This window comes from Leopardus geoffroyi, chromosome C3 (assembly GCF_018350155.1).
Source record: "Leopardus geoffroyi isolate Oge1 chromosome C3, O.geoffroyi_Oge1_pat1.0, whole genome shotgun sequence".
In the NCBI taxonomy this organism is placed as follows: Eukaryota; Metazoa; Chordata; class Mammalia; order Carnivora; family Felidae; genus Leopardus; species Leopardus geoffroyi.
Genome location: NC_059338.1, coordinates 52,412,025 through 52,439,941, shown reverse-complemented (window position 1 = coordinate 52,439,941; position 27,917 = coordinate 52,412,025). Strand labels below are relative to the sequence as shown.

Genomic DNA, 27,917 nt, shown 5'->3' with positions numbered 1-27,917 from the left:
TGTTATTAAAAGATTAAATGTGAAGGAAAAGGCAGGTATACAGAGAATATGTTCACAATATTTTTTATTACTGTACTCCTTGTACTATGCAGGGAGGCAGTATGTTTCATTTTTAAGTCCAAGAGAAGAGAGAACTCACAGATGGCCAGAGTTCACTGACAGAATGAAACATCGAAATTTCTTAATTTAAAATTAAGAAGTAATTTAACAGTAGGCAGTATCAGGTAGACTAGACGACTCCTACATTGGACCTCTATAAAACCAGGGTTTTGTCTATTAGAAAAGTCTCTTCTTGCCAGACCTGGTTTCCCTGCTCAGTGGGTCCAGAGCTGATCACCACATTGCCCGCTGGATCCCCGACAGTTGCCCGTGGTCTGCTAAGTGACGGAAGACAATGCGACTAAGCCTCCAGCGCCGCTTTACACCACGTGGACGGGACGTCATAACACACCGATTTCGGATTCTAACAGGACAGCTATCCCGGGGAAGGGCAGCAATTTCTCCATCAGCCACTTCCTAAGGGAAGTCACAACATTATTACACATATCACAAGCATCTATTTATTCTATATGTGTAAGTCAATGCTTGGAGTAGGGGAACAAAGGGCTAGATTCACTGATAGAGCCAGTTTGTCCAAAGAACCTTGGACACAGTAGTGAACCCTAACCTTTGGCTAGAAACAGACCAGAAAAAATGACAGAAATGTTTGGCATGCTCCCAATACAATTTTTAAAATTTTATAAAAATTTAACATAGGTACACAAAAATCTACAAACCGGAAGTGTAACAGCTCAGTAACTTTTAACAGAACATCTGAGTAATAAGGAACTAGAGTACAAAAAAAACAAACCCATGATGGGTACCCCAGGCCCTGGCTGTGCCTCCTTTCAGACACTGAGCACAGACACTGTCAGCTAACAGCTCACCTGATTACTAACACCACAGATGAGCTTTTCTTACTCAGAATTTTATATAAATCTAACCATATAATAGGCATTCTTTTTTATTCATTTCTCTTTGACTTCTTCCATTCAATAATATGCTTGTGAGATTCATCCATACTGTTTGATTTTCATTGTGTGACCATACATAATTTCTTTTCATCATACTGGAATTCACTTTTCCATTCTATAGTTGATGGACATCTGGGTGGTTTCCAGTTTTGAGCTATCATGAATAGGGCAGCTGTATAAATTTTTTTCTCTGAATCTTATTTTTATTTCTATTGAAGTACAGTTGACACACGATGTCAGCTACAGGTGTATAACATGGTGATTCGATAAGTCTACACATTGTGCTGTGGCTACCAATTGTCACCACACCACACTAAGGCAATGCCACTGACTATATTTCTCATGCTGTACCTTCCATCCCCATGACTTATTCACCCTATAACAGGAAGCCTGTGCCTCCCACTCCCTCTCCTTCCTTGTGCCCATCTCTCCCCTCAGTTTGTTTTCTGTATTTATGGGTCTTTCTGTTTTTAGATCCCATGTATAAATGCAAGCATATGTAGCATTTTTCTTTCACTTAGCATATAATACTTTCTAAGTTCGTCCATGTTGTTGAAAATGACAAGATCTCATTGTTTTTTATGGCTAAGTAATATTTCACTGTGTATATATATGTATACACACACACATCTTTATCCAATTTTCTGTCAATGGGCACTTAGGTTGCTTCTGTATCTTGGCTACTGTAAAAAATGTTGCAGTAAACACAGAGGTGCATGTACCTCTCTGAATTAGTGTTTTCGTTTCCCACGGGTAAACACCTAGTAGTGGAATTACTGAATCATACAGTTTTTTGTTTTTTTTTTATTTTTTAATATTAGTTTTTGAGAGAGTGTGCGTGTGAGAGCAGGAGGGGTGGCAGAGAAAGAAGGAAAGAGAAAGAACCCAAGTAGGCTCTGTGCTGACTGCATAGAGCCCAGTCCTGGGCTCAATCTCACAAAATGTGAGATCATGACCCAAGCTGAAATCAAGAGTCAGACACTTAACTGACTGAGCCACCCAGGCGCCCTGAATGAATCATACAGTATTTCTAATTTGAGCAACCTCCACACTGTCTTCCACAGTGGCTGCACCAAATTTATATTCCCACCGACAGTGCCTGAAGATTCCCTTTAACCCACATCCTTGCCAACACTTATCTTTTTAATTCTAACCATTCTGACAATTGTAAAGTGACATCTCATTGTAGCTTTGACTGGCATTTCCTTATGATGAGTGACGTGGAATGTCTTTTCATGTGTCTGTTGGCCATCTGTTTGTCTTCTTTGGAAAAATGTCTATTCATAGGTCCTTTTTTTTTTTTTCTCTTTTTAATTGAATTATTTTTTGCTTTTTTGGGGTGTTGAGTTGTAGGAGTTCTTTATATATCTAGGGTACTAACCTATTATCATTTGCAAATATCTTCTATTCATTAGGTTGTCTTTTTATTTTGTTGATGTGCAAAAACTTTTATTGTGGTGTAGTCCCAATAATTTATTTATGCTTTTGTTTCCCTTGCCTAAGAAGACATATCTAGAAAAATGTTGCTATAGCTGATATCAAAGAAATTACTGCCTATATTTTCTTCCAGGAGTTTTATTTCAGGCCTCACATTTAGGTCTTTAACCCATTTTGAGTTTATTTTTGGGTATGGTTAAGTAAGTGGTCCAGTTTTCCAAAAGCATTTACTGAAGAGACCGTCTTTTCCCCACTGTACATGCTTGCTTCCTTTGTTGTAGATTAACTGAGTTTATTTCCTTTCCAGTGATCTATGTCTACTTCTGTGCCAGTAGAACACTGTTTTGATTATTATTGCTTTGCTGTTTATCTTGAAATCTGGGATTGGGATACCTCCAGCTTTGTTCTTTCTCAACATTACTTTGCCTACTGAGCTCATAAGTGGTTCCATAAAAATTTTATTATTATTGGTTCTAGTTCTGTGAGAAGTGCTGGTGGTGTTTTGACAGGGATTGCACTGAATCTGTAGATTGCTTTGGGTAGTATGGACAGTATGGACATGGTAGTATGGTAGTATGGACTTCCAATCCATGAGCATGGAATATGTTTCCATTTGTTTGTATCATCTTTAATTTCTTTCATCAACGTTTTATAGTTTTTAAAAGAGTACAGATCTTTCGACTTCTTGGTTTATTCCTATTTAATGTTTTGGGTGCAACTGTAAATGGGACTGTTTCTTTCTTTCTCTCTTTTTTTTAACGTTTTTATTCATTTTTGAGAGACAGAGACAGGGTGTGAGCAGGGGAGGGGCAGAGAGAGAGAGGGGGACACAGAATCTGAAGCAGGCTCCGGGCTCTGAGCTGTCAGCATAGAGACCGACGTGGGCTTGGACTCACAAACTACAAGATCATGACCTGAGCCAAAGTGGGCCGCTTAACTGGCTCCCAGGCGCCCTGGGACTGTTTTCTTAATGCCTCTTTCTGCTACTCTGTCATTAGTGTATAGAAATGCAACTAATTTCTGTGAATTAATTTTGTATCCTGAAACTTTACTGAATTCATTTATTACCTCTAATAAGTTTTTTGGTGAAGTCTTTAGGGTTTTCTATATATAATATCTTGTCACCTCCAAATAGTGACAGTTTAACCTCTTCCTTATCAATTTGGATGCTATCTAAACCTAACTTTTGTCTGATTGCTGTGGCTAGGACTCCCGGTACCATGTAGAATAAAAGTGGCAAGAGTAGACATTCTTGTCTTGTTTCGGTTCTTAAAGGAAAAGCCCTCAGTTTTTCACCACTATATACATTCTTGTTTAAGTCATTTGGAAAATATGTGAATATATTTATTTCTGTGGTCTCCCCATGTTTTTTTCCCAGCTTTATTGAGATGTAATTGACATATAACATTGTGTTAACACATTTAATACATGTATACCTTGCAAAATAATTACTACAATAAGGCCTAATGAACACCTCCATCACCCGAAATAATTACCTTTTTTGGGGGGTGATGAGAACATATAACATTACTCTCTTAGTAAGTTTCAAGCATGTAACGCAGTACTGTTAACTATAATCATCATTTTATATGTTAGATTCTCACCACTTATTCAGTTTATAAACGGAAGTTTGTACACTTTGCCCAATATCTTCCCATTTCCCCTATCTCCCAGCCACTGGTAACCACCATTATAATCTATTCCTATGAGTTCAACTTATATCACATTATATATGTAAGTGAGATCAAACATTTGTCTTCCTCTGATTTAATGTAATGTTCCCAAGGTACGTTCAAGTCACTACAAAAGGAAAATCCTAATACATTGGGTGTGTGCACGCGCACCACATTTTCTTTGAATAAATATCTCCTTCATTTGCTGAGACGTAGGGTGTTTCCATGACTTAGCTACTGTGAATATTGCTGCAATATATGTGGGGGTGCAGATATCTTCTCGAATTCATATTTTCATTTTCTTCACTCAGAAGTAGAACTGCTAGATCATATGGTTCTAATTTTAACTTTTTGAGGAAACTCCAGTTTCAATAATTAGCGCACCCTTTCTCAGACCTTTTGCCGTGCAGAAGCTGCTTACTTCTATGCAGTCCCACTCATTTATTTTTGCTTTTGTTGCTTATGCTTTTGATGTCATATCCAAAAAATCACTGCCAATACCAATGTCAAGGAGCTCTTCCCTTATGTTTTCTTCTAGAAGTTTTACGGCTTCAGGTTTAAGTTTTCACCCATTTCGAGTTAATTATTGGGAGTGGTATAGGACGGAGGTCCAGTGTCATTCTTTTGCACATGAACATCCAGCTTCCCCAACACCATTTGTTAGAGTAACTACTCCTCCCCTACTGAGTTTTGGTTCGCTTGTTGGGAATCAACTGGATTGGGTTCTGGGCTCTTGCTTCTTTTCCACTGCTCTATGTGTTACGGAGTATCATACTATTTTGAGTACTATAGCTTTGTAATGAAGTTTTTTTCTTTAAAGATTTTTTTAAAGTAATCTCTATACCAAATGTGGAGCTTGAACGCAGAACCCCAAGATCAAGAGTCGCATGCTCTAATGACTGAGCCAGCCAGGCGCTCCTGTAACAGCATTTTAAAAATTAGAAAGTGTGTAGGGGCACCTGGGTGGCTCAGTCCGTGAAGTGTCCAACTTTGCCTCAGGTCATGATCCCCTGGTTCATGAGTTTGAGCCCCACATTGGACTCTGTGCTGACAGCATGCAGCCTGCTCTGGATCTGTCTCCTCTCTGCCCCTCCCCCAACTCACACATGCACTCTATTTTGAAAAAAAAAAAAAAAAAAGAATGTTAAAAAAAAAAAAGTCAGGTGGTGTGTAGGTCCTTTTACTACAAAAAAAAAAAAAAGAAAGCATGTGGCCTCCAGTTGCGTACTTCTCTCAGATTTGCTCTGGCTATTCAGGGGTCTTCTGTGATTCCATATGAATTTTAGAATTTTTTTTTTTTAATTTCTGTGACAAAGGCCATTGGAATTTTTATAGGGATTGCAAAGAGTCTATAGATGGCTTTGTATAGTATGGACATTTTAATATTAATTCTTTTGATCCCTGAACACAGAATTATCTTTTCATTTAGGTCTTCTTCAATTTCCTTCATCAATGTCTTATAGTTTTCAGTGTACAGATCTGTCCCCTCTTTAAATTTATTCCTAAGTATTCTATTGATTTTGATGCTATTGTACATCAGCTTATATTATTTCCTTTTCAGATTTCTGATTTGAATACCTTTGAAAATTTTTTCTTGCCTGACTGCTCTGGCTATGACTTCCAGTACTATGTTGAATAAAAGAACCAAGAGTGGGCATCTTTTTCCTGTTCTTGATCTTAGAGGAAAAGCTTTCAGCTGTTCACCACTGAATATGATGTCAGCTATGGGCTTATTCTTTTGTTGCATGTTTCTTCTACATGCAGCTCTTTGTTGAGAGCTTTTATCATGAAATAATGTTGAATTCTGCCAAATGATTTTTCTGCATCTGTTGAGACAACCATATGATTTTTTTTTTTTTTTTTTTTTGAGAGAGAGAGAGACAGACAGAGACAGAGCGAGAACAAGTTCAAGTAGGGGAGGGCAGAGGGAGAGAGAATCCTAAGCAGGCTCCACACCCAGTGCAGAACCCAACACAGGACTCAATCCCAAGACCCTGAGATCATGACCTGAGCCAAAATCAAGAGTCAGATGTTCAGCTAAGACACCCAGGTGCCCCGATCATGAGTTTTATATTTCATTCTATTAAGGTGGTATATTTATTGACTTGCATATGTTGAATCATCTTTGCATGCCAGGGACAAATCCCATTTGGTCATAGTGGATGATATTGTTAATATGTTATTGAATATGATTTGCTAGTATTTTGTTGAGAATTTTTGCATCTATATTCTTCAGGGAAATTGGCCTGTAGTTTCTTTTTCTTATAGTGTCTTTATCTGGCTTTGTAATAGTATTATGCTGATCTGATAACATAAATTTGCAAGTGTTCCCTTGTCTTTAATATTTTGGAAGAGTTTGAGAAGTATATTAATTTATCTTTAAATATTTGATGGAATTCACTCATAAGGCCATTTATGGGCTTTTCTTTGTTGAAAGGTTTTTGATCACTAATTCAATAGCCTTATTCATTATTGGTCAGTTCAGATTTTCTATTTCTCCTCCACTTAGTCTCGTTAGGTTGTATATTTCTAGGAATTCACCCATTTTGTCTAGGTTCTCCAATTTGCTGGCATTTAATGAATGGTTCATATCAGTTTATGATACTTTGTATTCCTGTGATCTCAGATGTAATGTTTCCTTTTTCATTGCGATTTTGAGTTCTTGCTCTTTTTTACTTAGTTTAGCTAAAGATTTGTCAATTTTGTTTATCTTTTCAAAATATCAGCTCTTAGTTTCATTGATCTTTAGTGTTTTCCTGGTCTCTCATTTATTTCTGCTTTGATCTTTATTATTTCCTTTCTTTTTTTTTAAGTAAGCTCTACGTCCAGTGTGGGGCTTGAGCTCACTCACAACCCTGAGATCAAGAGTCACATGTTCTACCAACTGAGCCAACCAGGTACCCCTGTGAGTTCCTTTCTTTTGCTAAGTTGGGCTTAAAGTTTACTCTTCTTTTTCTAGTTCCTTAAGGTATAAAGTTTGGTTATTCCCCATATGATTTATGAATCTTTAAAATCTGAAATCTCTGGGATGCAGAGCAAGTAAGAGGGAATGTGGTCTGAGGCTGGCGAATGAGGATAACAGAGCCCTGACATCTGTGGTAAAGATTCTGGCAGCTGGAGTAAGAAAGATGAAAGATCAGGTGAGATTTCCATTTTTATTTATTTTTAAGTTTTTAAATTTATTTTGAGAGAGTAAGACAGGGAGGAGCAGAGAATCCCAAGCAGACTCCGCAGAGATCGATCTCACAAACCGTGAGATCGTGACCTGAGCCAAGAGCCCAACATGGGGCTCAATCTCACAAACTGTGAGATCATGACCTGAGCCAAGACTGACAGTTGGACACTTACCCGACTGAGCCACCCAGGCACCCTGAGATATACATTTTTAAGATCAATTGCAGTGTAAAGAATGAATCTAGAAGGGCAAAAGTGGTCAAGATGGAGGAAAAAGATTACTGCAAAAGTTTGCATTAAGGATTTCTTAGAAGTTTATTCTTATATATGTGCGTATTAGTGTGATTGTATTCATTTAAACCTGACAAGTATGATTGATCCTGTGCTAGACTGTAAGAAAGCACAGTAATTATTCTAACATATTAAAAGTGCATAAATTAAATAAGAAAATGCATATAAAATCCACTAAATTGTCATAAACTATTAAGCATTAAGAATATTTCCTAGGTGCTTTATTCTTTTTGGTGTAATTGTAAGTGGGATTGTTTTCTTAATTTCTTTTTTCTACTTCATTATTAGTGTATAAAAATGCAATAGATTTCTGTATATTAATTTTTTTATCATGCACCTTTATTAAAATCATTGATCAGTAGTAACAGTTTTTTGGTGAATTTGGGTTTTCTATATATAGTATCGGGTCATCTGCAAATGGTGACAGTTTTACTTCTTCTTTACCAATTTCGATGGTTTAAGTTCTTTTTCTTGTGTGATTGTTGCAGTTGAATTCCAGTAGTATGTTGAATAAAAGTAGTGAGAGTGGACATCCTGGTCTTGTTCTGGAACTTAGTGGAAAAACTTCCAATTTTTCACCACTGGGTATGATGTTAATTGGGGGTTTTTCATATATGGCCTTTATTAATTTGAGGTATGTTCACTTTGCTGAGAGTTTTATTGTGAATGGCTAGTGTATTATGTCAAATGCATCTACTGAGATGATCATATGGTTTTTATCCTTTCTCTTGTTAGTGTATCTGATTTGATTTGCCAAAAGTGACCCACTCTTGCATCCCTGAAATAAATCTTTGTGAATGATCTTTTAATATATTTGCTGAAATTGCTTTGCTAATTTTTTTTTTTTTAAGGATGTTTCCACCTGTGTTCATCAGAGATTTTGTAGTGTCTCTGTCTGGTTTGGTACCAGGGCCATGTAGAATGAATTTGGGAGTTTTCCTTCCTCTTTTATTTACTGGAATAGTTTAAGAATAAACATTAAGTCTATTTTATTTATTTTTTATTTTAGAGAGAGAGAGAGAGAGCACACGAGCAAGCACGAGCAGGGGAGAGGGGCAGAGGGGGAGGAAGAGGGGGGAGAGAGAATCTTAAGCAGGCTCCACACTCAGCACAGAGCCTGATGCTGGGCTTAAATCCCACAACCCTGGGATCGTGACCCATGCCGAAATCAAGAGTTGGATGCTCAACCGACTGAGTCACCCAGGCACCCCTTAACTCTTTTATACATGTTTGGTAGAGGTTATCTGTGAAGACATTTGGTTCTGCAATTTTGTTTGTTGGGAGTTTGAGTACCAATTCAATTTCGTTACTAGTAACAGGTCTGTTCAAATGTTCTTTTATTTATATTTAAAAAAAATTTTTTTTAATTTATTTTGAGAGAGACAGGGACAGCACGAACAGGGGAGGGACAGTGAGAGAGGGAGAGAGAGAATCCTAAGCACAGAGCCAGATACAGGGCTCAAACTCACAAAACTGTGAGATTAGGACCTGAGCTGAAACCAAGAGCCGGATGCTCAACTGACTGAGCCACCCAGACATCCCTATTTACTTTTTTAAAAATTTATTTATTTTGAGAGAGAACACATGCATACATGTGAGCTAGTGGGGGAAGGGAAGAAGAAAAGGAAGAGGGGGAGAGAGAGAGAAAATGAACCCAGGCAGGCTCTGCACTGTCAGCACATAGCCTGATGCAGGGCTCGAACTCATGAACCATGAAATCATGACCTGAGCCAAAGTCACACACTTAACTGAGCCACCTGGGCACCCCTGTTGAAATTTTCTACATCTTCCTGATTCAGTTTTGGGAAAATGTATGTTTCTAGGAATTCATCCATTTGTTCTAGATTGCCCAATTTGTTGACATATAATTTTTCAAATGTTCTCTCTAATCCTTTGTATTTCTGTGATGTCAATTACTATTTCCTCTCCTTCATTTTTGATTACATTCCTTATTTTTTTCTTGATAAGTCTGGTTAAATGTCAATTTTGTTTATCTTTCCAAAGAATTAGCTCTATCATTGCTCTTTTCTACTGTTATTTTTTTTTTCTGTCTCTATTTATTTCTTCTGATCTTTATTATTTCCTTCCATCTACTAGCTCTGAGATTTAATCTTCTTTTTCTAGTTTAAGTGTTAGGTTAGGTTGTTTGAGATTTTTCTTATTTCTTGAGGTAGGCCTGTAGGACTTTAAACCTCCCTCTTAGAAATGCTTTTGCCATGTCCTAAAGATTTTGGACTACAGTGTTTTTATTTTCATTTGTCTCCATGTATTTTTTTTTACTTTCTCCTTGATTTCCTCCTGACTCACTTGTTGCTTAGCGTCATGTTGTTTAGCCTCCAAGCGTTTGTGTTTTTTCCAGATTTTTCTTTTGTAATTGATTTCTAGTCTCATACTGTTATGGTCAGAAAACATGTTTGATAGGATTTCAATCCTCTTACATTTACTGAGACTTGCTTTATGAACTTACATGTGATCTATCCTGGACAATGTTCCATGTGTACTTGAAAAGAATGTGTGTGTATTCTGTTTTCAGATGGAATGTTCTATATAGATCTGTTAGGTCTGTCTAATGTGATAATCAAAGCCTCAGTTTCTTGTTGATTTTCTGTCTGGCTGATCTATCCACTGAAATAAGTGAGGTGTGAAAGCTCCCTACTATTATTGTTTTACTGTCGATTTCTCCCTTTATATCTATTAATATTTGCTTTATGTACTTATGTGCTCCTATGTTGGGTACATAAATATTTATAATTGTTATATCCTCTTGTAGGATTGATCCCTTTTTCATTATGTAATGCCTTTTTTTTTTTTTTTTTTTTTTTTGTCTCTTGCTACAGTCTTTGTTTTAAAGTCTTTTTTTTTTTTTTAATTTTGGACATATGAACAAGTTTAATTGCCTGCTATACCATCCAGATGGAAATATGTGATACTTGGAAATAATGTTCATAAACTTAGGAGACATGCAGGCATTTTTAGACCACTAAACCCAAAGGTATTAAAACAGACTTCAAGGAATGTCCAAATTATTTTTTAAAACATGATCTAAATTTTTTTCACATTTCTTTACATGTCCAGTTTTCTTTGGAAAATTTATTCACAATCCTAAATTTTCATTTTATTTATTTTTTAAAGTTTATTCATTTTGAGAGAGAGAAAGCACACGAGCAGTTGGAGGGGCAGAGAGAGAGTAGAGAGAGAATCCTAAGTAGGCTCCACGCTGTAAGCACGGACCCCGACACAGGGCTTAATCTCCCAAACCGTGAACACAACCTGAGCTGAACTCAAGAGTCAGATACTTAACCAACTGAGCCACCAAAGTGCCCCCTAAATTTTCATTTTAGAGCCTACTTTGTATTTATATAACAGAGTGCCCTAAACTGATGTTCATCGAGATACCTTTCTTTAAGCCCTAATGGTTTCTATCTTCCTTGTAAAATGTGTTAGGTAACTCTTAAATTGTTATTCTCAAAAATATTCTGGAGAAAAAATTATTAAACACTGACAAATTCTTCTTCATTTCTGTTACAGGGTAGCAATTGATCATCTAACCCACAGGGGTCTATCAGCTTTGTAAGGTTGGGTTTCTTGTTCTCCTCAGACATAGCTGACTGCAACACATAAAGCCACAGCTGGCTCCAGCTTCTCCGCTTCTGTATTAACTGTCACTGAGACATGTCAGTCTTTGATCTGTACATTTTGACCAGTTTTGGCCTCCAGAGAAGGTCTTCTTTCTTCTCAATTGGCTTCACCAATTTTGCTTTTTTCTTCACACTTAATCCTTATTTGAGAAGATCCTCATCCACAACAACACTTTGCAGATCACTGCATGACTATCAATTTAGATTCACATGCACTGATGTTGTTTTGGTTTTTTTTTTTTTTTAAAGATTTTATTTTTTTTAAAGTAATCCCTATACCCAACGTGGGGCTCAAACTCACAAGCACAAGATCAAGAGTCATATGCTCTACCAACTGAGACGGCCAGGTGCCCCTGAACTGATATTCTTGAAGGTATTTTTCAAATATGCGCTTTCTTCAAATTTATTGTCTATGTATTTAAATTTTTTTTTTGAAATTCAAACAGTTTTCTTCTGTTGAAGATGTTGGTTTCTCTGAAGAAGTCTGATCGTTTTCTTCATTCTCTACTTTAAGATGTTTTACCAAACTGTAACAGGAATCAAATGAAGATCTAGTTTTCCTTAATCATTCTCTAAGTGTTACACTCATAGGTTGTTTACCTGAACTACTTGTATGTGGAGATGGTGGGCTGGCACAATCCTGTGGAGTGCTAAGGGTGGGCTTTCCATCTTGACAATGAAATCTTGGTTCACCTCTCCCTGTGCCATCCCCACAGTGCAGAAAATGCACCTAAAGCATTGCTACCCTGGCTTTTTTTGTTTTGCACTTCTATTTGCACGGAATGTGTTTCTGCATCCCATCACCTTCAGTTTGTATACATCTTTAGGTCTTGACGTGAGTCTCTTGTAGGCAGTGTACAGATGGGTCTTTTTTTTTAATCCACTCCGTCATCCTGTATCTTTTGATTGGAGCATTTAGTCCACTCACATTTAAAGTAATTACTGATATATATGCAGTTATTAGCAGTTTGTTGTGTCCTTATTGTTTTTGTAGTTTTTGTCTATTTTTTTTCCTTTTGTTCTTTTCGCTTGGGGTTTGAGGTCTTTTCTTTAGTGTTATGCTTGGATTTTTGTCTCTATTTTTTGTGTATTTACTATAACTTCTTCATTTGTGGTTACCACAGGGTTATATATAACATCTTAAGTGTTTAACAGTCTGTATTATGTTGCTGTACCTTAAATTCAAACATACACTAAAAGCACTAAATTAACCCCATCCATGTTTTATGTATACGATGTTATATTTTACATCTTATTTTGTTTATCCTTAGACTAATTTTTGTAGATAAAACTGATTTTTACTACTTTAGCATTTTAATTCCCATATTGGTTTCATAAGTGATTAACGTACTACTTCTAGTATGGTTGCCAATTTAACCAAGGAGGTGAAAAACCTATCCTCTGAAAACTGGAAGATACTGACGATGACACAAACAAATGGAAAGATATTCCATAGTCATGGATTAGAAGAATTAATATTGTTTAAATGTCCATACTACCCAAAGCAGTCTCTAGATTCAATGCAATCCCTATCAAAATACCAACAGTATTTTTCATAGAACTAAAACAAGTAATACAAAAGTTTGCTTAGAACCACACAAGACCCTGAATAGCCAAAGCAAACCGGAGGAACAACAAGGCTGGAGGTATCACAAACCCAGATTTCAAGATATACTACAAAGCTGTAACAATCAAACAGCATGGTATCGGCACAAAAACAGACACGCTAGGTCAATGGGATAGGACTAGAGAGCCCAGAAATAAATCCACACTCATATGGTTAATTAATCTATAACAAGGTGGTAAGGATGTACACAATGAGGAAAAGACAGTCTTTTCAATAAATGTGGGAAAACTGAAGTGCTACCTGCCAAAGAATGAAACTGGACCACATTCTTACACTCCACACAAAAATAAACTTGATATGGATTAAAGACCTAAATGTGAGAAACTGCAACCACGTAACTCCTAGAAAACATAGATAGTAATCTCTTGGACATTGGCTTTAGCAATATTTTTCTAGTTATATCTCCTCAGGCAAGAGAAACAAAAACACAATAAACTATTGGGACTACACCAAAATAAAAACCTTTTGTACATTAAAGGAAACCATCAACGAAACAAAAAGGCAGCCTACTGAATGAGAGAAGACATCTCCAAATACATCTGATAAGGGGTTAATATCCAAAAACATATAAAGAACTTATACAACTCAATACCAAAAAAGCAAATAATTCAGTTAAAAAATAGGCAGAAGGCTTGAATAGACATTTTTTCAAAGAAGACGTAGATGGGCAACAGACAAATAAAAAGATGCTGAACATCACTCACCATCAAAATCAAAACCACAATGAGACATTACCTTACAACTTTCAGAATGGGTAGAATTAAATAGTGGCATGGATATAGAGAAAAGGGAAATCTCCTGCAGTGGGAATGTAAATTGGTGCAGACACCATGGGAAACAGTATGAAGTCTCCTCAAAAAAATAAAAAAATAGAAAACAGTACCACCTAGTAATCCACTACTGGGTATCTGTCCAAAGAAACAAAAACACTAATTTGAAACAATATATGCACCCCTACGATTATAGGATTATTTACAATAGTCAAGATATGTAAGCAACCCAAGTGTCCAATGATAGATGAATGGATAGAGAAGATGTGTATGTATACACAATGGGATATTACTCAGCCTTAAAAAGCAATGAGATCCTGCCATTCGTAACAATACAGAGAGAGACTTACAGGTTATTATACTAAGTGAAATAAGTAAAACAGAAAGACAAATGCCATGATTTCACTTATATGCGAAATCTAAAAAAACAATTGAACAAACTACTAAAATAGAAATTCACCCACAAAAATGAAAACCGGTGATTGTCAGAGGGCAGATATGTGGGTATATGGGCAAAAGGGGTGAAGGAAAATAGAAAGAGCAGGCTTCGGTTACGGAATGAGTAAGTCACAGGGAGGAAAAGTACACCATAAGAATATAGTCAATGTATCATAAATAGCGTTATATGGTGGCAGATGGTAACTACACTAGTGGTGAGGATAGCAATGCATACAGTTGTCAAATCACTAGGTTGTACACCTGAAACTAACAGAACAGTGTGCATGAGCTATACTTCAATTAAAGAACAAAAAAAGGAAAGTACAGCATGGGGAATACAGTCAATAATATTGCAATAATGTTGCATGGTGATTACACTTATGGCTGAGCATGATGTACAGAATTTTTGAATCAATGTGTTAGTTACCTGAAACTAATAACATTAAATGTTACTTTAATGTTATTTAAATGTTATTTTAAAATTAAAGGTATATACTTCCAGTTATAAAAGAAGTATGTCACAGAGATAGGGAATATAGTCAAAATATTGTGTAACATTGTATGGTGACAATGACTACACTTATCATTATCATTGTACACAGAGTAATATACAGAATTAGCAAATCAAATATATATGTTGCACAGCTGAAAAAAAACTATTTCCTAATCTCCAAGAGCTTGTGCATGTGTTGCCATTATGAAATATTTAGTGAATTCTATACACTGACAATTAAGTCAATGAATGGTAGATAGTATGTGCTATAAAGTGGACTGGAGGGGAGACCAGGCTGGAAGTCAAGTTTCGTGGAGACTGACCTAGAAGAGCTATGAATTATGTATGTATGTACGTACCTATCATATATATACACTTATATACCTCTCCTTGTTCCCAAAAAAGATTTAAGTCAGTTTACAAATGACGAAATTGGGGCACAGGGACAATGAGACAATAATGTGCACTGTGAAAAGCCTGTAAGTCTGTTAGAGACAGACCTCTGGGACAGAAGTTTGATCTGTATGCTACTTGGTAGGCAACACAGAGCCAGGATCAGTTCCTACAATTCACAGAGTCCTTGAACAGCTATTGCTGGTTCTCATACCAGAGCCATTCCTTGGGGCGGGGTCTTCATAAATAACATCCTCCACAAACATCCTCCACAACATCTTAAGTTTTTCTCAGAGGCCTCCTCTTACGACTCCCTAAATGTAAGCAAGTAGCTTAATGCCGTATGGTAAAAGCCGTAACCGAATGGTTCAGGACACTCAGTCTTCTGCTGATCTGGCTAATCTGGACAAGATTAAAAAGAATTAATGGTAATGAGTGGCCTGTATATTATTCAGCCAGCTTCTATAAGTATTTTTTTATTTTCCTCTGAGCTTTTGACAGTCTGAGTAGCCTTGAGTTTGAGTTCAGGTTCTCAACAAGACTCATGAATGCAGGTATGCTGTGTCACCAGCTAGGTGCAGGACCCATATGCTTCAGGAGGCCAAACACAGTTGGCATCCTCTTATTCAAGCTAAGGACTATGAGAAGAAAGTAAACCAGATGGAAAACCACCTCAGCACACAGAGGTGGGCGAAGGAGTTCAGAGAGGCAGGCACCCATTGCCCTAGGTGAGGAACAGCTTAGGCCACATATGAGGCACATGGCCTCAATCGTCAGCACAGCCTCCCAATGCCTGGAGAGTGTTGAAAGAGTGGGAAGAAGTGGGGGAGAGTCCTTAGGCCAAAATAACTGTCCAATTTCTGTGTGATTACCATTCACCAGTACTTTCTAAGGATCATCTAATAAACAGTTAAAAGGCTAGTTAGGAATGAAAAGTTCTCTTTAATCTGAAATTCACCAGAATAACTTCAAGGGTATTAATTTATGTTGACTGGGAGAATTTGATCATATCCTCCAGAAATTATATTGTTACTAAGTTACAACAGTATCAACGGTGCTTTTTGAGAATGATCTTGTGGCACATTGGGACGCATCTTAATTAGCTCACCTGAAGATCTTTTGGCAAAATGGTATTCTTCCTGAGAGAATTGATTCGAAGCCTCTCATCTGCATACTCGTAGGCAATTTTTCGTCTCTTCACATCACGCAGCATTTTCCAGTCTACATAATAACCTCGAATTTGACCTGAAGCTGAGGAAGGAACCATCTAAAATACAAGGAACAAGGTGAAGGACAGTGAGACCCCGGCTCTGCCAGTGTCTCCCATTCTGTGATCCCTTTTACTATTTATGACCTAATAGCTTTTTTCTAATAATTTTGGATCATTTTAATAACTTAAATAGACTTAATTCAAAATAAATAACTTTTACAAATGTACATTAAGCCAAAATGGTGGTAATTAATAATGCCAATAAGGTGTATTGGAAAGTGAAACATTTTCTTAGATTTTTATTATAATTGTTTGACCTTTACTTAGGCTAATAGTGGTTCAAAAACCAAAAAAATGTAAAAAGAAAAAACAGGGTGGACTCTCTTCCTACCTCATCCCTTATCTGACCAATGATGACCCCTCCACTTCCAAAGGTATCCACTGTTACTAGATCCCGTATCCTTCCAGAGATCTTTGCCTATACAAATACATATACACCCCCCGTCCCGTGTTTCATGCCCTTACTTTTTTCTTATTTAACAATGTATCTTGGAGATCTTTCATATCCATAAGTTAAAAAGCTTCTCCTTTTCTTTAGGTTGTATATTCCCCTGCATGGATGTGACATGCAGGTGTCGAGAGTCACACGCTCAACCCACTGAGCGACCCAGGCACCTCTAATTTTTGTTCTTTTATCTTGTCAAAGGAGTCCCTAAAACTAGCCATTCTACTAATAAGGCAATTGAGAGCTCTTTATAATTTTTTTCCCCAAATGTAGCCAATTTAAAGGCTTCATTGTCTGGCCATTAACAAGTCGGGTCTTATTAACTTTAATATCGACTCCTATCAGTAAGCCTTTTTATGGCTTAACCAAAGATACTCTCATACACTCTCTCTAAATAAACGTTAAAAAAAGAACAAAAATTAGGCTTAAGACAAATAAATGTCCACATCCAATGAAAATACCCCCCCCCCTTTTTTTAAGTTTATTTTGGAGCTTTCTGAGCAGGGGAAGAGCAGAGAGAGAGAGAGAGAGAGAGAGAGAGGAAGAGGGGGGTCGAGGAGGGGGAGGATCCTAAGCAAGCTCTGCACTATCAGCACAGAACCTGGTTCAGGGCTCAAACCCACGAAACTGTGAGATCATGACCTGAGCCAAAACCAAGAGTCAGATGCTTAACCAACTGAGCCACCTGGACATCCCAAAATTTCCCCTTCTTAAAATCCAGCCCCGTCTGTCTGTTTTAACTTCCTCTTCCCTACAAGATTCAGAGAGAGTACTCCAGCCTAATCTCTAGGTTCAAAGTATATCAACTATTCTTGTAAACGCCGAAAGCACAAAGTGATTTTAGCGGAAGCCTAAGAAACAAACCATAGGGCCTGGTTTACTATGATCAATCCCAGCCAGCCTCAGGCATTTTCATGCATGACCTTTGCAAGTGTATCCTAGACACCCCCCCACCGCCCACCAGAGAATTCCTGTCCGTGGAACAGCAGCACACGTTTTAAAGTATAAAGCTAATACTTTATACTAATAGAAGGATTATAGATGCCAAGGTTGAACCGTATAACCAGAAAGAAGGCTTCTGTTAAAATGCTTTATTTTATACAGACTTTACAAAGACAACCATCTTTTGATTCTCATTTTCATTAAAAATCTCCCTGATATAAATAAGTAAATCTATTTAAAAACGTGAGCCAGTTCCTTGATATTCAGGCTGTAACCCAGTTCTCTGGAGAAAAACGGTCTTTGTCTTACAAATCTCTCCAAAACCAGAAAGTCAAAACCCACCTATCTTTAACAATCCTAAAACCTCGCCTATTCTCAAAATGTGCATATTATAAAAGATCAGGATATTGAAACAAAACTGTCCTGTCCTTAAGAAAAAGGGTAAATTTTAAATTGCAATTATCCTGAAGCTCTCATAAAAAAATTTTTTTACATTCTTTCTCTGTCCCTTGAAATGATTAAATCTTATCACATCTCTGAAACGTAAGTGCAGCCCACAATCACCTGAGACTAAAGGAAAAAAAAAAGTGGTGGAAAAAGACCCTTCTATTTTTTTGTTTTTTTTAAGTAGGCTTCACAAGCTCTACTGACTGAGCCAGCCAGGCGCCCCTTTTAAAATACAAACTGCTGAAAGAGTTCTCAAGCCCAGACTCCAGCACCTTTGATAACAGACAGATATGCTCCAAATCTCCACCTTGAAGAAAACTTGGATACTTTTTCTGTAAATTTTCTACCCACCCTCTTCTCTAGGACCTAAGAGCCATTCTTTAAAATGCAAAACTTTAGGGGAAGTTTTCATCCCCCCCCCCAAAAAATAAATAAATACAAGGAGGTATTTGGAAATATCAGTAAAAACAAAAGCTATAAATTTTTGTTTATATCTCATCTATGTATTTGTGTCCATATATGTTGTAAATATGAGATATTTTCTCTAACTCCAAATGATACTGCTAAAGGAGCAGTAAAGGAGCTCTATTTAGTTGGTTTGAAGGCAAATGCTTGGAAAATTTGGGCATTCTAAAACTCTCAGAAAGCTAGAATTTAACCCAAATGTTTTCAAGTTCATGTGATCTGAAAACAGATGTGATATGAAAACTAGTTTAGGGGTGTCTGGGTGGCTCAGTCAGTTAAGCATCTGACTTCCGCTCAGGTCACGATCTCATGATTCTTGAGTTCAAGCCCCACATCAGACTCTGTGCTGACAGCTCAGAGCCTAGACCCTGCTTCGGATTCTGTGTCTCCCTCTCTCTCTTTGCTCCTCCTCAAAAATAAACAAACATTAAAAAAAAAAATTTAAAAACAGACAACTCTTTAGAGTTATCACCATTAAATATAAAACTTTTATTCTACCTACCACTTACAACATCAGCCACCAAAAAATAATAGCTTAGGGATAATGGCGGACTTTGTCTAATGTTTAATCAAGTTTTGGTAGGTAATTTAAACATAATTGTTTAACAAATAAAAAGTTTTAGGTAACCTTTTAAAATAGCATCCAAATCTTTTTAGTAACTTGAAACCTTAAAGTTTTGCTAAGTTAAATGATGAGTTAAGATAAATTCATTAAATATCTAGATCCTTTCCAAATAGGACAAAATACTAAAACATTAATTACTAAACACAGGTTTATCTTTTGATTACAGAGAAACTAAAAGATATTTAGGTGTGTTAATGCTACATTAAAATATTTAGGGGCACCCGAGTGGCTCAGTTGGTTAAGTGTCTGACTTCAGCTCAGGTCATGATCTCACGGCTCATTTGTGAGTTTGAGCCCCGAATCAGACTCTCTGCTGTCAGCACAGAGCCTGCTTCAGATCTTCTGTCGCCTCTCTCTCTACCCCCTCCCCACCCACTCTCCCTCTCTCTTTCAAATATTTTTAAAAATTTCAAAAAGACATACATATGTTTCTAGAAATTATAAAATGTATTCATAAATTTGCAAATTTAAGGAATGCTGGTTACCAGACCATTCACAATTGCTTACTTCTTTTCACTAGAAATTAGTTTCTAAGTTAGAAATTCAAATTAATATATGTAATTAAAACTACTAAAAATAAGGGAAACATTTCCATATGCCAAGGAAGTAGGATATGTTTTCACTAAATGAGAATTAGAGATGAATTTTTGTGAAGGGGAAAACAAATTAAAAACACATGATAAAACAGAAATGGGGAAAAAAGTTATAGGTTTGTTGAAAAGAAGTCTTTGAAAAGGAATATTAATGTATGATCAAGCTGGTTAAGATTAAAATGAAATTATTTTATAAAATGAGTTTTAAGGGACACCTGGGTGGCTCAGTCTGTTAAGTGACTCTTGATTTTGGCTCAGGTCATGATCTCAGGGTTCCTGAGTTCGAGCCCCACCTAGGGCTGGGGTCAGTGGGGCTCTGCTCAGGATTCTCTCTCCCCGTCTCTGACCCTCCCCCGCTCAAGTGCCCATGTACACACTCTCTCTCAAATAAATAAACTTTAAAAATAAACAAATGAAGTCTTTGATCTGGAATATTCTGAAAGATGTGTTAATTAATATATAAATGGGGGGGGCGGGGAGGAGCTGGGGGAAAATATGTAAAAATAAGTAAAATGTGGGAAGCATTGTCAAATAAGTTATACTAAGTCTTTACGTTGTATTTGTAAGAGTGTGGCACATGTAGATAAAGTGGCATTTTGGAAACATTCTTAGAGAAAAACAGTTCTTGAGCCCCACTGGAAAAGACCTTACCTAGTACTCCTGACCACTGACGCTACAGCAAAACTAAAACGTATTAAGTGTTGGGTACACAACACACAGCTTAAAAAAAAAAAAAAAAAAAAAAAAAGCTCCACCTGACCCCTGGTCCCTACAGATGCTGCAGACCTCTAAATCAAATTGACAAGAAAGAGAAGTGGCTGGTATTGAGGTAGACTGCTTCAGTCCAAGATGACAGATCGACTTCATACTAAAAATCCATAATCCATTCTCCTTTTCCTTTACTCCGGCACTGGCCTGGAAAGATTAATGTCCCCAGCTGTATCTCCCAGGCTGTTGCTAAGAGGGCACAACCTCTTTAACTTCAGGCTTAGCTAAAATCTAACTGGGCTCTTAACTTTTCACAAGCAAAATAAGACATCTCATCAGCCGATTCCCCTGAATTTACACTGTTGAGTTAAAAAGGGCCTATTCATGACTCAGAATTCATTCCTTTTGACAGGTCCCTATTTCTCTGGTTAGAGATATACATAAATGAGGCTGTGATCAAGAACTGCTCCTTAATTCTTAGAATTATTGCAAAATCTGTTGCTAAAGCAATAGCAGCCCAATAAAGATCCTTAGATTCTCGAGTCAAAGCTGTCCTTAATAATAAAATAGCTCTTGATTATCTTTTATCTGAGCAAGATGTCTGTGCTTATGGCCACCACCTGCTATGCTTAGATTAACACTTCTGGGGAAGCTGAAACTCAATTACATAAGATCACAGAACAAGTCACTTCACTTAAAAAGGTAGCTCTTTGCATGGGGTCTTTCTTTGAATTAGTTAATTTTGATTGGTTTGGGTCTTGGGAACCACAGCTCTATAGTACACTCCATATATTGAAATTACCTTGCTTCTAGTAATCATAATAACTTCTGTGGTGCGTTGTATTCTCTTAAAAGCTTTAAATGCATGTTCACAGCTGTTAACCACCAAGCAAATGATTTCCCTAAGACCTGAGACATCTGGGGGCGCCTGGCTGGCTCAGTTGGTGGAGTGTGCGACTCTTGACCTTGGGGTGGTGAGTTTCAGCCCATGTTGGGTATAGAGATTACCTTAAAAAAAAATTTTAAAGGACTTGAAACATCTAAGGAACAAAGAAAATGACATTTAAAAAACTGTGAACCTGAAGCCATGACTTGTGAATATCCCAGAGATTAAGCCATAACCATATGGACAGGCCACACAAGGGAATAACAAAAACTGCGAGAACTTGAGGTTGGTAACTGAGAGTGGCGTTAATGCCTTTAATTTTGATCACATTTCTGTTAAGCTGAGAATTAGATCAAAAGGGGGTAACTGTAAAATAGAAAACCACAGACCCAAAATGGCATCACTTAGCCCTAGTCTCTAAACCGGGGCTTAAACCTAATCTAACTGCAGTTTCGACCTCCCCCAGAAAAGCAGTCTTAATTCGTCAGTCAAGAATTTTCTGATGGGTGCCAATGAGTGCCACATGGGCCCTCCATCCCCACCCCAAAGGAAGATGACATCATCTGCACAAGGCCCAGTGCTCTTTCCCCCTAAGGGAAGGTGATCTTACCTTTTCTTTTGCCAATAACTTTCTTGCCCCACGATCCTTCCTATAAAAAAATCTTCATTTTGTATAAGTCCTAAGAGCTTCCCTCTACTTGTTAGATGGGATGGTGCCTGATTCAAGATTACTTAATAAAGTCAATTATACCTTCAAATTTACTCACCTACAGTTTGTTTAACATAGTGCAGGCATAGATTGTACAAGCCACTAGAAGCTCAAGACTGTCCCAAACCAGAGTAAATGCTATATGGTAATTAAATTTCAGCTACAGAAAGTAATGATGGCTTCCAATAAAAGCTGTTTATAGAAGAAATATATGTACAGAATAATAAAGAATATAAAAGTGAAAATGAGACTACTGGAAAACATTTTTTCAATCTATTAATAAAAGATAAACTGAATGCCTTCAGTGCTGAAATTCTTATGGAGAAAGACAACAATTCTCCAATCACCTTTGGAAATAAACACAAATGGAATTTCAATATTGATTTGACATAACTGAGTCAAACGAATACCATGGTCACTGGGGCTGGGCTGGAAACAAGTGTCCTGGAAAAGGGACCTTCAGTAAGGCTTTGAAGGGACAGAATTTTTATACAGCTGGGGGGTGGGGGGAAGGGAGAAAAGGTGAAGTCTGTCCAAATCAAAATAGAAAATGAATAAGATATATTCATAAGATAAGCGGAGATCATTTTGGCTGAAAGAAACAATTTATGTTGAGGGGCATCACAAAGTTTGCTTTTACCCACGAAACTGAAAGTTAAAGAGACTTAGAACTCAAAATTAAACATTCTCCTTCAATTCTTTTCCAAACTATTTCTAATCAACTTCCTCTCTACCATCTCCTAACAGGTTTCTATTTGTTTTAAAACCTCTCATTTTTAAAATTTTTTTTAAGGTTTATTTTTGAGATAATGCAAGAGACAGAGGGGCAGACAGAGGGAGACAAAGAATCTGAAGCCAGCTCCAGGCTCTGAGCTGTCAGCACAGAGCCCGACGTGGGGCTCGAACTCACGAACCCTGAGATCATGACCTGAGCCAAAGTCAGACACTTAACCAAGCCACTCAGATGCCCCTAAAACATCTCTCATTTTAAAACATGTCTCGTTACTCATTGTATAATTTTTTTCTGACTAGAAATACACTCTTAAAACATTTATTGGTCGGTTACATTATTTCTTCTGTGAATGTTTTATGTCCTTTGCCTACATTTCTATTATATTGTCAATATTTTCTTATTGGTTTCTAACAATGCTGTATATATGAAGACTGCAATCTAGTCTGTTCTATACACTTTCCTGTCCCCTTCTCACCCCTTGTCACCTCCCAAAATGCCTCCACTGGGCCCTCTTCAATTCATGCTGTATGGTCATCAATATCTTCTAAATCCTCAACTTCTCTTACCATCTTCAGATTTTTGCTCTAGCTGAATCTTGAATCCCTCCTGATAGCCTCCCCTATAGTTTTTTTTTTTTTTTTTTCCTCTCCCACGACTGGGTGTAGAGGTGTGAGGGAAGTGTACTGCTCGCTCTTCAGGGCAGCTCCCAAACCTTCCTTCTTGAAAGGAAGCTGTGATTTTAATGCTTTTGGGTTATACCTCCCACCACCCCTCACTCCTGCACTCAACTACCACTTTCATTTTTATTTTTTTTATTTTTTTTTTCAACGTTTATTTATTTTTGGGACAGAGAGAGACAGAGCATGAACGGGGGAGGGGCAGAGAGAGAGGGAGACACAGAATCGGAAACAGGCTCCAGGCTCTGGGCCATCAGCCCAGAGCCCGACGCGGGGCTCGAACTCACAGACCGCGAGATCGTGACCTGGCTGAAGTCGGACGCTCAACCGACTGCGCCACCCAGGCGCCCCTACCACTTTCATTTTTAAATGAATCTAGATCCTGGCTCACTGTTACTCTCTCCAATATTATTATTTTTAAAGTAGGCTCCAATGCGGGGCTTGAATTCATGACCCTGAGATCATGACCTGAGTTGAAATCAAGAATAAGATGCTCAGGGGCACCTGCGTGGCTCAGCTGGTTGAGCATCCAGCTTCCACTCCGGTCATGATCTCACAGATGATGAGTTCGAGCCCTGCATCAGGCTCTCTCTCCTGTCAGCACAGAGCCAGTTTCAGATCCTCTGTCCCCCCCCCCCCCCCCCCCCCCCCGCTCCTCTTTCTCTTAAAAATAAACATTAAAAAAAAAAAAAAAAAAAAAAAAGAATCAGATGCTCTGATATTCTTGTCCTAATTCCTGGTGAGCCAATATACACGAAATTATCCCCTGATCTCTCTGTTCCTCGAACCCCTCTCCTCCAGTGACTTTTGTACTAACTTCTTTGCCCTGAGTCTTTTATCACCATTAAGTGCAAGCCTTCTATCATCTCAGTTTTGTGTATCTCATTCTCTATTGCTTATTTCTAGCTTGTTCCTTCAAACACCCCAAAAACAATTCCTGTGAGGTTTTTAATTCATTGATCCTCCACCTTTTTTTATTAAAAAAAATTTTTTTTTAACATTTATTTTTGAGTCAGAGAGAGACAGAGCATGAACAGGGGAGGGCCAGAGAGAGAGGGAGACACAGAATCTGACACGGGGCTGGAACTCACAGAGCGCGAGATCATGACCTGAGCCGAAGTCCGACGCTTAACCGACTGAGCCACCCAGGCGCCCCGAGCCTACCACCTTTTCACTGTCAGGTCTTGATTTCCTTTCTCCCCTTACCCAGCCTGAATTCCATAGCGTGTAAATACAATGTTGTCTTTCATACATCCTCAACTCTCTGGCCCCAATTCTTGTTACTAGTTTTCCTGTCTACTCCTATTTCACACCATTTCTTCTTTCCTTAAATCCCTAACACCTGCTCCCACATCCTCACATGCCACTGATGACTTCTCTTTATAGAATTAGAAGCAATCAGAAATTTCCATAAATATCTGTTACATCTACCCACTTACCAGAATCTGTAATCATATGCTGTATATTCCCTCTTGTTATTAAAGATCCATTCTAAGATAGTAGCCGCTAACCACATATTCTACCGAACACTTGAAACGCAGTAACTAGTGCAACTGGAGAACGTTAATTCCTAATTTAATTCATTAAACATTTAAACTGAAGCAGCTGTAAATATCAAACAACTTTATTGTTTTGGTAGGGCTACATTTTCCATGTTAATAGCGGAAGATTTGGCATCCAAACAGATGTGCCGGAAGTAAAATTCAAACTGGATTTTGAAGATCTGGTATGAAAAAGAATGCAAGGGGCGCCTGGGTGGCGCAGTCGGTTAAGCGTCCGACTTCAGCCAGGTCACGATCTCGCGGTCCCTGAGTTCGAGCCCCGCGTCAGGCTCTGGGCTGATGGCTCAAGAGCCTGGAGCCTGTTTCCATTCTGTGTCTCCCTCTCTCTCTCTGCCCCTCCCCCGTTCATGCTCTGTCTCTCTCTGTCCCAAAAATAAATAAACGTTGAAAAAAAAAAAAAAGAATGCAAATATCTCATAAGTCACTTTCATAGATTACATATGGAAGTAATATTCTGGATTCGCTGGCTTCAAATATTTTATTAAAATTTTCATGTTTCTTTTTGCCTTGTTAACATAGCTACTAGAATGTTTTAAGTTACACATGTAGTTGGCATTATATTTCTATTGGACAATGCTACCACAGCTGATGAACTGTCCATGTTCCTTAGACCAAATAATGGAACAGGGACCCATCACCTTCTACCTATACAAGGACACAGCTCCAGCAATTCTTCCCTCTCTTAATTTTTCCCAGGCTACAGGATCTTCCGCTTTAACACAAAAACCTGCAGTTAACTTCTGTCACGTGAAAAAACAAAGACACAAAACACTCTTAACCCACCTGTCCTTCCAGCTACTGACCCATTTTTCGGCTCCCCTTTGCGGCAAAACATCTGCAAAGGTTCGTCGATACTCGTAGTCTCCCAATTTCTTTCCTCATTCTCTCTTGAACGCTTTGGCCCCTACCACGCCATTAAAACTGCTATGATAGAGGCCCCAACCTCCACACTGCTAAAACCAATAGCCAATTATCTCTCCCTTTTAATTGGTCTGGCCAACTCTGAGCAGAGGGCTGACCACTCTGCTCCCAGAAATTCTGTCACCTGCCTCTGGGCCACGACACTCTCCAAGCTTTCCCTCTCCCTCGCTGAACGCCCAAGTCTTTGCTCGACTCTCCTTGCTTAACGTTGGGAATCCCTCGGGCCTCAATCCACTGACTCCTACTCTTCTCCACCTGCACAAACTTCTTACAAATCGGTGGCAACCTGCAGCTTTCAATGGCTTGTCAGTTATAGGCTTACGAACACCAAATCTGCAGTTCGGACCTCCCCTGAGACGGGTCCACACTGGGCACTGCAGTTGGTAGAGTAGTAGGGGACCCGTGGGTTTGGGGATTCAGTGGGAAGGAGGAGGCATGGGGCTAAGGGCACAGGCCTGACCTGCCGGACCGTCCGCAGCAGAGAACCCAGCATGGAAGCCGCCATGTTACCCGCCGCAAACGCCGAGACGCCGCAACTTTATTGACGTATTCGGCGCGGACGCGAGGGGCGGGGCCCGGGGCGGGGGGCGTGTCTTTAAGCTACCTCCGGAGGGTTTATTGGCTTCGCGTTCTCGCGGTATTTCAAGGAACGTGGGGCAGATTAGAAACCCGGGAGGGAGCGCAGATTTGATACTGACGGTGTAGTACTGCGCTACGGGCTCGTGGCAGCCTTTCCTTCAATTTTATATACTGTTGAGCTACGTTCGTTCTCACTCACCTACTTTCCTTCCGCTCCCCACACCCTCCAGCACATCGTCGTCAGTTTATCTTCTCCTGAATCTTTCCGTGTCTCGCTCAATCTCCTTCTCCTCCTATATCCTCCATCCAGTTTAGGGTGCTATTTGCCATAAACCTGGAATTATTGCCAACTCCTTCTCTGTCGTCCTTCCTGTAGATTTTGCAAATCTTTTCCGTCCACTATAATGGCGATAATTATCATATTAATGATGGCAATGATAAAAATTGTTTCCATTTACACGTCTAGGATCTTTATTAAAACACTTGGGGTTTTTAGAGGGGAGGGAGGAGAATTGCCCTTTAGAAACTGCTGTTTTCTGGGGTGCCTTGCTGGTTCAGTTGGAAGAGCAAGCGACTCCTGATCTGGGGGTTATGAGTTGGAGCCCCACATTTCGTGTAGAGATTACTTAAAATTAAAAGTTTTCAGTCTCTATTACAGGGAACTTTTGGTCATCTTTATAGGAGATGTCCTTGGTCTGGAGAGAGCAATCTGAGGGGCCCCTTTCCTTTGTTTGGATGTAAGGAAAGTACCACCTATCCACGATTCTGCTAGAAGAGTACCAAGGAGTGTATACCAGCATGGCAAAGACCTGTATCTTCGATGCGCTGATGGGTTAAGTGAGGATGCCCATATGCTATTTACATCTTCTGGGTAGGAAGCTGAATGCAGACTCCTTTCTTTAAAGGTTCGAGTTTATTGGAACATCTCTAATGGACTGGGGAGGAACTGACTGAGGTCAGCTGGCAGCAGAGAACAACATGGGCTGCTGTCAAGGTAGAATCAGAAAATTCCAGGACCAGTGTCAAGTAGGCATCTATTCCTAATGTTAGCCCATGGGATGCCTTTCTCTCCCCACAACTGAGGGTCATCTGTAATCAGTTCATGAAATGAGAGAGCCAGCTTTGTGTACTGTGGCCTTTTGCTTCCTTTATGTAAAAATAGTTCCAATAGCATTATTATTATTATTATTATTATTATTATTATTATTATCATTATTTTTGGAGAGAGAGCAAGGGAGGGGCATCAGGAGAGAGAGAATCTTAAGCAGACCCCACATCCAGCGTGGAGCCTGTTGTGGGGTTCAATCTCACAAGCCGTGAGATGATACCTGAGCCAAAATCAAGATGCTCAACTGACTGAGCCACCCAGGCACCCCTTAAAGCATCTTTTAAAAAAATTTTTATTTTA

General features: G+C 38.5%; 1 protein-coding gene and 1 pseudogene across 3 annotated transcripts; both read right to left on the bottom strand.

The window, feature by feature from the left end:
• Positions 1-47: 47 nt before the first annotated feature.
• MRPS14 (mitochondrial ribosomal protein S14) lies at positions 48-26,499 on the bottom strand. Of its 3 annotated transcripts, none has more exons than XM_045452855.1 (3): positions 26,391-26,499; positions 16,056-16,214; positions 48-516 (listed from the first exon to the last, which is right to left on the bottom strand). In XM_045452855.1, the coding sequence occupies exons 1-3, from the start codon at positions 26,433-26,435 to the stop codon at positions 334-336; spliced, it is 387 nt and encodes a 128-aa protein (XP_045308811.1). In that variant the 5' UTR covers positions 26,436-26,499; the 3' UTR covers positions 48-333. The 3 variants fall into 3 exon arrangements, with proteins under 3 accessions (XP_045308811.1, XP_045308814.1, XP_045308812.1); XM_045452858.1 differs by having other exon boundaries at positions 25,793-26,447; XM_045452856.1 differs by lacking the exon at positions 26,391-26,499 and adding an exon at positions 21,245-21,445.
• LOC123585055 lies at positions 10,969-16,047 on the bottom strand (annotated as a pseudogene).
• Positions 26,500-27,917: the final 1,418 nt, after the last annotated feature.

What these genes read in the sequence shown, in the direction of transcription:
- MRPS14 (XM_045452855.1), bottom strand. Translation starts at nt 26,435, where the DNA reads ATGGCGGCTTCCATGCTGGGTTCTCTGCTGCGGACGGTCCGGCAG. An exon ending in TGCTGCGGACGGTCCGGCAG is followed by an intron (nt 16,215 to 26,390) that starts GTCAGGCCTGTG and finishes CTTGTATTTTAG; the next exon opens with ATGGTTCCTTCCTCAGCTTC. An exon ending in TTTTGCCAAAAGATCTTCAG is followed by an intron (nt 517 to 16,055) that starts GTGAGCTAATTA and finishes GACTTCCCTTAG; the next exon opens with GAAGTGGCTGATGGAGAAAT.